General features: G+C 41.3%; 1 protein-coding gene across 2 annotated transcripts in view; it reads right to left on the reverse strand.

Annotated features, from left to right (window-relative positions):
* LOC149068747 (potassium voltage-gated channel protein Shab-like) overlaps positions 1–12,460 on the reverse strand; it is a 128,759-nt gene that overhangs the window by 11,984 nt on the left and 104,315 nt on the right. Inside the window, exons 4-6 of one of the 2 annotated variants that reach the window (XM_089250513.1) lie at positions 9,963–10,823; positions 2,737–3,024; positions 2,476–2,543 (exon numbers count right to left, since the gene is read on the reverse strand). In XM_089250513.1, coding sequence (XP_089106639.1) covers positions 2,520–2,543; positions 2,737–3,024; positions 9,963–10,823 — 1,173 coding nt within the window. In that variant the 3' untranslated portion in view covers positions 2,476–2,519. The remainder of the gene's footprint in view (positions 1–2,475; positions 2,544–2,736; positions 3,025–9,962; positions 10,824–12,460) is intronic. The other variant, XM_089250514.1, reaches the window with a different exon arrangement.

Raw genomic sequence — 12,460 nt, forward strand, 5'->3', positions numbered from 1 at the left:
AGCCGCGATGCACACTTTGAGAAACACTGCCTTTACAGTATAATATTGAGTATATGAAATAACGTATAAATAAAAATACAGTTGATTGCTGCTCCTCCGTGCAAGCCCCGGACACCCTGGATCTCCTCCAAGGACCCCTGCTCCAGGCCAGTGATTCTCAACCAGAGGTCACATTGCCCCCTTGCAGCCGTGGGATATTCTAAAGGGAACCGAACCACATGAATGAATGAACGTCAGGGTCTCTGCCACCGGACTTATCCTGTTGCCGAGATCTCTTCCAGCCCAGCTTCGTGGCAGAGTCTGGAACAAAGTGAGTGTGTACACCTAACAGTCTGAGTTTGTAGCTAGTGTTGTGTATGATATTTCAGTGCTGCCATCTATACTTCAAATTGTGAGTGAAGTGTAATGATTGAATATTTGTAACGTTGTAGGCCTGTTGCTCTCTGTGGCGAGACTTTTTAACGGGAAGATCGGCTCGCATTCGCGCCTTGAAGTTGGGAACCACAGAAAACCAACTTCAGCCGACCACCACTATGGGGTTCGAACCCGGATCCTCGCATCGCGAGTCCGTCACTATAACCACTCGACCACCACAGCGGCGGAACCGAACCACAGTGAAAGTCAACTGAAGAAGAGTCATGGCAGGTACTGTTAGTCCTGTGGTCCCCTTAATTACAATGAAAGGATCTAGAGACCCGTGAAATTAGTGAGATGTGAAGCATTTAAGTGAAATAAATCGACGGAAAAAGCGTGGCTACATCTAATCAAATAGAACTTTCTATTCACAGAAACCTCCCCTCCTCCTTCCACCAACGGGTATCTAGTTCAGGGGTGTAGATATCCATTTTGATTACACAATTCTTAGACTAAATTTTTTAAGAATGCAATTTAATACGAGGAAAGGGTCTTACTCCTGGATTTAGAGGGGGTCCCATGGGGACCATGATTGAAAAAAAGGTTACGAAAAACTGCTCTAGATCGAGATCTCTTTTTTTCATAAAGAAAGAGGTTGAAATTACAGTCGAATCCCGTTTTAACGAACACCGTTCTAGCGAAAATCTCGTTTAAACGAACACTTTTCTAATTCCCCCAGATAAGTTTACATAGGAACAATGCAAACACCTGGAATTCTTTTATAACGAAATTTCGTTGTAACGAAGTGATTTCTCCTGTCTCCGAGTTCGTTATAAAGGGTTTCGACTGCAGATAAATAAGCATATTGAAATTAAATTATGAATAGATTCATGCTCAGTATTCGATAAACTAAAAATACTCAACATGCAATGTTTTCGAACATATCCCGCACAACAGTTCGCGGGCCAGAAACTTGTACAAAGTGACCATATGACCCGTATCTTACGAGACATTACGGTGTGGTATTGTGGGGTGGTCCTTTGACCATTGACACTTGTACCCCGTTACCCATCTCAACGTTTCTCGACACGATTTGCGTTGTGACATTAAATTACTGCGCCTTTCAACTTTAACAAAGCAATTTATTCATAGAAATATATATATAAATTTACTAATTACTATAATATCTATATGACTATTTCAATTTTCCCAACTACCTTCAATTAACTCAGTTAACATTAACTATTTTTAATTAACTCCCCAAATTAACAACGGGACATATAATTTTTGGACATATGTTTTTTTCCCCTTATTTTCAATAAGACTTGGTTGAGTTTTTGAAATCAAGAATGAAGGTTATTTGACTTATAAATTATGTAATGATAATTATAATTGTCATAATTGATCATAGTGATATGAAATATATTCGTCCTACATACTTGTAAAACATAAGGTTTGTTTTGGTGAATTAAATTTTTACTCACTGCGACTTGCAGCCGCCCTTCCTTTTCCGCCGTTGGTGACTTTTTAGCAGTTTTAATGAGAAATGGCAACTGTCAATTTTTTTGGATGTAATGTTTTATGCAACGTTACTTTTCTCTGTCTGAAATTGACAAATTTACTTACACATTTAGCAGTTTGTTTAGCTGTAACCTTACTTGCAGTTTTTTTTATTGGCAACTTTATTTACATTTTTTACGAAAATGGTAACTTGCATTCGACAATTTTTGCGTTTATCTTCCATCCCTGTATGGATCCCGATTTTCATGAAGGAAATATGGCCAGCCAAGGCATTTAGCGAGTACTTTTCTTTTCTACCTGAACACTTTTTGCGGGCCCGAGGCCGTGTAGGCAACCCCTGTTTCAAACGGTCAACATGCACAAGTGTAAATAAATAAATAAACGCAAAAAAATATGCCAGCCAGCAGATAGTTTAATAATAAAACATGCACGTGTTCAGTTGATTACAGGCCATTAGATCAGCGTTTCAGTCGATTGCAAGTACATGCAGACGCTTTATGCAGAAAAAATACATGCTAAGAAAATGAATAAATTTTAGTAAAAAAAGCAATAATAAAAGCGGAATACATGCATCTCATTAACAATGATTGTACTACACACCTTCTATGCTTTTTTAACAATTTTTTCTCTTGATCAAAACATTGTTAGTGAGAGTCAGTGTTATCAACCTGAAAGCAACACATGTTCATCAATGTATGATGTTAAGGTAGAGAAAAAAAAATGCGTATAATTAAAATATCACAGTCGAAACAATGCATATATAAATAATTAAAACAATTGTTTTTTTGGGCTTTCCTAAGCTCAAATGATTCCGTAGAGGCCCTTCGTAAATCCGAAGTAAGTTCGTTTCTTGGGCCTTACCTTATTAATCGCCGGGGCCTTGGGATTGTCCTCGGGCGATTCCAGCATGTAGGCCGGTGCACTGGGATTGTCCAATCCGCGGCTAACGTCCGAAGACATCAAGGATGGGTAATGGTGATATTGTTCCCTGCTGGACTGATTGTTTTTGTTGCTGCTGCTGCCGCCGCTGCCACTGCTAGTGGCTTCCTTGGCCGTCGACGAGGGACCCTTGAGGACGTGCTCGTGGTTCTTGTAGCAAGTGCTGGTGTCGAGGCGGGTCGATTCCTCGTCGAGGCTCGTCGCGTCGGCCTGAAAATAATCGAGTTGACAACATCGTAAGACGATCAGTTTTTTCTGGTTTTCTATAAAAGCACTATTTCAAAGATGAGAAATTTCGAAATAATTCATTGATATCACGCGTGTTCGAACAGTGTATGCCATATTGGCAGGTTTACGGGTAAATTTCGTAGTGGCCAGGGTTCTCCCCGGCCTCCTATTAATTGGATTTAGGGAAAATTTACAGCCACGCAATTCACCGATAGGAAAATGCAGCGACGGAAATCATCGCTGGGAAAATTCACCAACAGTTCGTCACTAGTGAGTGAGTGAACTAGTGAGCGAGTATCTTTATGGGTGAATGAGTTAACGTATGAGTGATCGTATATATGACAAAGTGAATATACGTATGAGTTCGGCAGATTTCTGGCGTGCATTCAACACATTTTCAAGCTGGTCATGTTTTACTGAGTCGCCAATTATGATCATATAAGGGGATCAATAAGCTATCGTTACAGTAGTCAAACCAAAATCACGCTGCGGGGGAGGGGGGGGGGACGCTATCCGGACCCAAACGGGACTTTCGTATGCGTTCGTTGGCTTGCTGATTTTGACCATCGAGAGCCATTACCTCTTAGAAAAGGGTTCTGGGAAGAACACGGGCGTCTAGAGCTTACCTGCCGCCCGGGTGCAAAGCTTCAGGTGCCGCTCCTAAAGACAACCCTGGTGGGAGGATGACAGGGCTTCAGCCTAGGGACCGAGATAAACATGATTTCTTTTACTCCCTCTTTCTAGTATAAACCCGCACACACTGGTGTTTACAGAGCAAAATGTGCGTGAGCATACATCCCGCATTCACGGAAATTTGCCTGCTTTTTGGTCCAGGATTATTTTATTATTCTTAACTATGCCATATAACTTAATTTACATTACTGCTCTTATTGATGATCCACCATTACTTACATTTCTTTTCCGGTAAAGGGTAAAGAGCCAGTATAACGAAGCAACATTTACAGAGAAATTTATTTCAAAGGCGCATCTGGTGCTTCAGAGACCGGAAAAGTGAGAAGCCGACTTTTTTTCCTTTGCTTTTATTCAATCGTTCCGGAAAAATAACTGGGTGTGGATACAAGAATGCACACTTGCCTCTTGTGACGTAGCATATTCCTTATTTCTGTTATTACGGTCCCAGGACCTGCCTGTTTCCTCAACACCTTCATCGTATGGCTCAAAAGCGTGATGTCATGTGGATTTCACTTTTCAAAATTTTTAAAACATTTGGTGTCTAACTAAAGTCTAAGATGCCGCCCGGGTGCACCGCAGTCCTTGCACCTCGCTTAAAAACCGCCCCTGGGGACGAAGTTTCTAACAGGTACCGCAAAAATCAAAATGGAAGCTCACTTTTTTTTGGGAGAAATCGATTTTTTATTTACGGTACCTCTCAGAATGAAACATTTCGACGTGGATGCGGCACAATGGATGCGGGTACGGACAGTCTGTTTTTCATATGATTTGTACATACCATACATCAATAAATGACTGTTATTTTTCTTGAAACATCACATACGTTTTAAATGTGAAAACTTCACAACTTCATTGCACCATAGTACGACACAAAACGATGTAAGGCGAGTCTGTGAGGGAGCCATTTACTTGCATTGTCTGTCCTCTTTTGGGTTCCGAATTTGGTTTGGGTTCTATTTTAGACGGGAAAGATTATTGTTGTGGCTGGTTTTATAGGTCAGAATGTGGCACCATCTGTAGTGAAAATTCGACAAAGGGACGTCACTAAAGGCCCGTTTACACGAGACAAGTGCTTTAGTGGGCAACTTAATTTTAACTTACCGATTCTTCTTGAAAAAATTAAGTTACCAACTAAAGCGCTTGCCTCGTGTAAACGGGCCTTAAGGGTGTGAGGCGCAGGTATCCTCATTTCTCATTTTTCGAATCTGGTGCCATTTCATGATGTGATTGAAACGTCGAACAATCTCCCTTATTATCGCTATTACTCAATGATAAAATATGCATTTGCAAGCGCCATCTATCTTCCAGAAAACATATTTACATGTTTCGGGGCCCTTTCTGAATTTTTTTTTTGGTAGCTGCAGCGCAAATCCAACTTGCATTGGGTGATATTCACCCCAATATTTTTGTAATTTTTTAAAGAAAAAAAGTGACGCAATATCATATTTTAAAAAGTTTTTACATTGTTACATCTAATAACAGTGGTATTGATGGAGTTGCGGTCAGCATGGAGAGCTTTTCTGTTGTTGTAACGGGACTGTTGATAGACATAGGAATTCCTTAGGATAAGGCTAATAACCCTATTCAATTTTTGATCAGCTTCATTTACAGCCCTCAAAAACTAGTGCAACAGCACAATCAACACTATAAAAACCCTCTAAAAATATTTTCAAGGAATGCTACGGGGCTGAAACAGGAACTTCATAAATTCAAACATTAACTTATCGATCTTCAAAGTGACCTAGCACTAGTTTGAGAAACTTTTTTGAAACCATCGCATACCTCAAATATCTCCAATTATTCTTGCTCATGCGAAGACCGGCTATACGGAAGGGGTAGTGGAGTTGTTGTGTTCATCAGTTAAATATACCTTATCAAAAACTCTATCCCCCCCCCCCCTCAACTTATATGGAAGCATTGACAGTTGTATAATTGTCAATAGATCTCCAATGCCTATTTGTGCCATCTTCAAGCCGCCAAACAATCGTGTTGACTTCAACTTTTTGAAGCATCCAGTAAACTTCAACAACCGGGTATTAATTACAGGTGATTGGAGCAGCAAAAGCCTTACGTTCTTCGGTCACACTACGAATCGCCAAGGTGGAGTACTGGGCAAGTTCTGTAGAGACAAAGCATTGTGCATTCGCCCATCAAGTATACCGACTAATTATCCAGCCAGTAGACGTTGTCGCCCTGATGTGCTGGAATATCAAGGAAGTTCAGGCACAATATTGCATCTGAAACTACTGCTAAGCTTAATTCTTCGCACGATCCTATCATTTTTACAATAGACGTAACAAGGTCGAAGGACAGTCCGTACCAACTTGTCACCAACTGAGAAATATATTGTGCATCCCTCGAATCAGAACCGGTGTGGAATTGCACGGATTTGTCTGCTGTCGCAGTGAAAAATGCTGCTACGAATTTTACTGATATAGTGCACAATGCAGTACAAACTGCTACTAAGAAGATAAAAGCAAAAGAAAACAGATTCGGTATCTCAGAAGAACTACGTGAAAAAATTAGATTAAAAAACCGTGTAAGAAAGCATTGGCAACGATTTAGAAGAACAGATAAAAGCGCACTCAATCGACTGGAGAACGAAATAAGGAAAGAAACAACAGAGTTTATAAATGAGCGATTTGCTAATTTCGTTGAGGAGGCCACTGCTTCTAAGGGTTCACTATGGAAGGCAGTTAAGCTGTGTAAAAAGCAATCCCCCTGCAGTCAACAAAATCTTCAATGATCAAGGTCACATGTTATACAGAAACGATGAATTTGCAGAGACTTTTGCCGACAATTATGAAAAACAGTTCATGCCTAATAGTCTTCAACCTGGAAGTGTTGCCACCGCAAACTCCAGGAAAGTGATCCACTTTCTGAATAGGGTACATGCGGATGGCTTGCGCGGAGCGGGTGCTGCTGGACTCCCTAATGTTGATGAGGTAAAGGGCATCATTAATAAACTGGAAACTAAAAAAGCTTCTGATACTGATAAAATTTCTAACCTAGCTCTCAAAAATCTATCACCATCTATTATTTCATCTCTAACTAATACCTTTAATTGCATGCTTCTAATCAACTACTTCCCTAATGTCTGGAAACTGTCAATCGTTAAACCTATCCACAAGCCCGGTACTGATCCTCTTTTCTCTCAAAATTTTAGTCCTATCAGCTTGCCTAGTAACATCTCTAAAGTTTTTGAACGTCTCTCGTCTTGAACTCTACCTGTCCTCGCACAACATTCTTCGGGCCAAGCAGCACGGGTTCAAGTGGGATCATTCGTGAATGGCCCAGCTACACAGTCACTGAATTCTTCATGACTGCTTTTAACTACAAAGAGTATGTATGTGCGCTATGCCTGGACATATGCAAACATTCGACAAAACGAATCATACCAAGCTCATTGCTACATTAATCGATGTAAACCTACCCGATCATTTTATTATTTTCCTCAACAGTTACCTCTCAAACAGAAAGTTTCAAGTAAAGAACGGCAGCTGCCTCTCTTCAGTCAAACTGATAAGAGCGTCAGTTCCACAGGGCTATGTCTTGGGGCCCCTGCTATTGACTCTCTGTATCAGTGATTCCCAACGTGGGCGTTAACGCCCCCTGGGGGGGGGGCGATGGAATGTTCCAGGGGGGGGGTGTGGTAGAAGCTACGGGTATAACATAGGATAATATGGGTTAGATTGGGTTGGGGCGATGGGAGAAAAAAATTTCTGGAGAAGGGGCGATGGGACAAAACAGGTTGGGAACCTATGCTCTATATTAATGATTTTACAGCCCCTCAGCGTGGTATGCTGGGATTGTTTGCTGATGATGTGATCATCATGATTAACTACGTAAAAGGAGCCAAATGTCTCAAAAATCTTCAAGAATCAGTTAAAGATGTCGAGGAATTTGTGTGAGGAAAATGACATCAAGCTAAATCATCAAAAATGTAGATACATTTTGTTCACTAGAAGATATAAATTTCCAAGGAACTCAATATACATTGGAAACTGTGTTAAGGAGAAATGACACTTTTAAATATCTTGGGTGCATATTAGATATAAGTCTTTTCTTTGCTTCACATATAACCTATGTAAGAAATAAGGCATCACAAACTGTAGGAATGCTTTCACGAATCACGTTTCCTCAAGCAAGACTTTCACTACAGAACAAGGTCATCTTGTTTAAGACCATCATCAGACCCATTTTTGACTGCTCCAGTGTGGGCATATACCAGTAGAAGAAACATGAGTCTACCAAGGCAACAAAATATTATATTATGACAATTCGCCAAAGAGCCATGGTACGTGAGGAGAAGGAATATCAGAAAAGATCTGGATGTATCATTAATCTTGGACTCATTTGTCTTGGATCTCACAGTAGTTTGTATTGGATCTCATTTATTTGAATATGTAATCACATTTATTCCCATGTATATTCATGTTATTCGCATTCATTCGCATTTATTCCTTTTTGCAAACTTATAAGATACACCACTTTTTATTTTGTGGACATTTGTGGATTGCGACCATAGTTGTATATTGAAATTATTATAATCTTGTTATTTTTGGAAATTGCAGTTAGTTTTTGATATTATGTGTTAACGGCATTTGTCTTACTTGTATAGTTATAAATGTATACGTAAAGTATTGCAAAGTCTGCAATTTAGTAACAACCCATAAGAGGGTTGACTACTGAGGGGTGTTCACAGACAGTGCAACCATGAAAAAAAAGTGTGTATAATTATTGTGCTATTTAATGAATGAACGATATTTAAATAAATTTACTCATGCTCTGTAAACATAAATCTGATTAGCATCTCTCAATTATGTCACGGTATCCGTGGGGATTTTTGGGTAACACAACATCAGCTATTCTCCCCCCCCCCCCCCCACCCAAATGACAAACATTCCATCAGAATATAGTTAACGTTTCTGGTGATGAGTGCTCTGAATACAAAGATCTGTAAATTATCCACTTGAATTGACAAAAATTTATTTCTCTAAACATACACTAACTACACTACTGACAAGCAAGCACAAACTTGTCTTTTCCTTCATATGCCAACCCCAGGCAATTTGTAGGTCGGGAGACAGCCTGCAAAGGCTAGGAACCGACAAAAACATTCAATTCTGGTCTGATATTAAGCGCTTTGCACGAAAATCCCCCTAATGGAACAAAAAAAAAACGGTGTGGTAGTTTTGCTGCCGTATTCGGACGCAAATGGTAAAATGTTCATGCCGTATATAATGTTAGGCTACTACGCGGGTTGTTGATATTAGACTAGGTTCACACTGGACTGATACGAAAGAAATGCAACCACAACATTGACACGGATTGGTTTTAACGTTAATTAATCCATAGATACGGACTGATCAAGTTTTTTGACCAAGACGTATTGATGTTGCGGTCGTATCCTTTATCGCACCAGTTCAGTGTGTATCGTTGATATCAATATCGCAAATTGCATTGTTGCAATTGTAGTACAGGTTCACTGTGAGCCCGGCCTCTTACATTCACAAGCAACAATGAGTGAAGCTAGAAAGCTAGAGCCACACTCATGTCCAGCCTGGACAAATAGTCAGTGCCGCAAATTGTGGGGGGGGGGGAAGCAGGTGGGTCTGGTGCCGCGGGCACTGGACCTTAATTCGGCACCGAATTCCCCCTTTAACTGCTCCATTTATATATATTACACGGCGGCACCAAAATGCGTGACAAAGTATCCAGTTGCTGCCCTACCGATAGTCATTCCTCAGTTATCCTATATATGCTTCCAGTTTTTGCCTCCACCGCTACAATGAAGTATCAACGGCATAGGCTAGCTATACACTTGTCCAGCCTTTCCCAATGTTCCTCGGCGAATATTTGCTTCCAGAACACTATCCGAGGATATTTCGTGTTGTGACTGTTGGCGTCCTTCGACCAATGTGTGTCCAGACGGATAGAAAGATCGGGAAAAAAGGCGGCTCCTTTGACTTGAAGTGGGGGCTGGATGGTACTTCTCTTCGATCAGCCTACTTTCCCGCCTCTAAAATTTGACGATCATTGCTAATGATGGAGCCGCCAAACTACTCGCTCATGACCAACCTTGGAAAATATTGGGCCAGCCTGGATACGAGTGTGGCCTCGGCTTAAAAAGAAACTTCATTTGAATTAGCTTGAGGGATTAATGGCAAAAAAAACTGAATTTATTTCAAAGAAAGCGTTATATATGAAAAAAGTAAAAAGATTACCTGGCTCTCGTTCGGCACGGGATCGACGAGGACATCGATGATATCCATGCTCTTGGCGAAAGCGTCCCTCAGATTGACGTGGCGGAAAGTAACGATGCTTCCGTCTCTCTTGGCCTTTTCGATGGCCTCGCGCCTCTTCAGGGCCTTTTCCCTTCTCATCTGGTTCTTGTAGAACTCGGCGAAGTTGTTGACAATGATCGGAATGGGCAGAGCGATGACCAGCACCCCGCACACGCAGCAAGCCGTCCCGATCACTTTCCCCAGAGCGGTCGTGGGGCATATGTCCCCGTACCCAACCGTGGTCATGGTGATGCTGGCCCACCAAAAAGTTTCCGGAATGCTCGTGTACTTGGTGTCTTTCTCGTCCTTTTCGGCGAAGTAGGCCAGACTGGAAAAGATCATCACGCCAATGGCCAGAAACAGCATAAGAAGGCCTAGCTCCTTATAACTGTTTTTAAGGGTGAAGCCCAAGCTCTGGAGACCGGTGGAATGCCTCGCCAGCTTGAGTATCCTCAGGATCCTCATTATCCTGAATATCTGGACGATCCGGCGCACGTCCTCGAACTGTTCCGTGTGGTTGTTCGTCTCTATCAGGCACAGGGATATGAAATAAGGTAGGATCGCTAGCAAGTCTATTATATTCAGGGCACCTTTGAAAAACTTCCACTTATTGGGTGCTGACAGAAACCTCAGCAGGTACTCAAGGGTGAACCAGGTTATGCACACGGCCTCGACAGTCGCCAAAGCTTTGTTGTCGGTCACGATCCCGTTTTCGTCTTTCTCTTGGAGGGTGGGCAAAGTGTTCAGTGTTAACGCTATAGTGGACAATACTATGAACAAGATGGACAAAACTGCCACCACCTGAAAAATACATACACACACACAAAGATCCAAAACGATGAGCGACCTTTTTTTTCTAAGTTATAGTATAACTCAACGCTTATTTTAACAAAGTCTCTCATTAGTGCTTGCTTTGCTTCTTGTGCAAGGCATATTGCGTGTTTTGTTCATAGAGGAGAGATGCGGCCAAAACATGCAACACTTTGTAGATAATAAGAATTTCGAAGGATTGTGTGCTTAAGAAACCTGCTAATGACTTACACGACAACCTTTAATTGCACATGATACGTGCCGCCACACTGTGCATGTAAAGCGAGGGGTTCCTGATGCAAAAATCAGTGAGGGTGTCCTAGAACTCCATCACCAAAGGTGAGAGACGGGGTGATAGTACATGTTGGGACAAAAAAAAAATTCCGAAAAAAATCTAGGGTCATACAAATGACTTTTTTATTTAGCGCGTATCAACATGCGATTCAAACCACTGGCGCCAAAAAAGAGAGGAGAAATCTTGAAGTAACACTGATATTCTAAGCGGGAAACTATTTTCCCCCCGGAATAATACTGTTACAGAGAACGAGACATTTCTCTCCGTAATTACCCGTTACTAGAAGAAGAAATTACTCTTCCGCTTCTCACAATATCAGCAAAGTTGCCATATTTTGGCGACTTCTGAAAAGGGAATAATGCAAGTATCCCTCGGCTAAGTGGGTTGCGACGCAGAGTTACCCAGCAAAATTTATCTTCACGTGTACTATCCTCTCATTTTAGCGAAAGAGTTCTGGGACAACCTGTGTGTTGAAATTTAGTGTGTCTTTGGTGGAAAAAATATACTTATTGTTTTATCGACCTTAACCCATTTGCATCACGGCTCTTGATACGCAACTATTAATCAGACGCAATCAACAGTTTACCCTAATTATCTTACCTTATTACAAAGCATCAATAAGAATAATGATGCTAAACGTGCTGACTTTGGCAACATTTAGCGAGAACCAAAGTAAAATCGGCCTCGCTTAAACATGCAGCTTTTTAAATCTTCGAAATTCTACTACTACCGTAAAAATGCTCGTTGTTCATTGCGTGGACTGAATTTGAAATCTGAATTCACATTGGACATACTTAATGCTAACACCACTCGGGAAAGTGTAAAGAAAAACCACCGAAGAAGTTGAGTAGGTCAATGGTGCCCAAGAACAGGGGTGTTTAAGCTTTTGGTTTTCCCAGCTAATGAGAAAATTTTAAAGCCAACCCGCCATTCCAAGCCGAGTGCTTCCGCGTACTTCCTAAGCGGCAAAAAATGCTTGAAATTTACTTGAAATAATGCATGCATCAAAATATGAAAAAAAAAGATTAATTATATGTTTAATATAGTTCAGGACTGTTTGATGGGCCGGCCATCTTGACTTTCCTGGGTAAGTGGGTGGACGTCTTGCACCAACGGACCCTGTAACTTATTTTCTTACCTGCGTGGAATGACAAACCAACACGTTATCGCAGTGATTCTCAACGTGGGCGTTAACGCACCCTGGGGGTGATGGAATTTCCCGGGGGCGGTAGAAGCTACGGGTATAACATAGGATCCTAAAAGCGATCATTGTCACGGGCGGTGCGTGCTGTTCCGCGTTTGGCGATGATTAGCAATCGCAACTTGATTATTC

The sequence above is a fragment of the Pholcus phalangioides genome, unplaced genomic scaffold, assembly GCF_987345545.1.
Source record: "Pholcus phalangioides strain wild (caught in Gottingen) unplaced genomic scaffold, Ppha-v1.0 ptg000024l_1, whole genome shotgun sequence".
In the NCBI taxonomy this organism is placed as follows: domain Eukaryota; kingdom Metazoa; phylum Arthropoda; class Arachnida; order Araneae; family Pholcidae; genus Pholcus; species Pholcus phalangioides.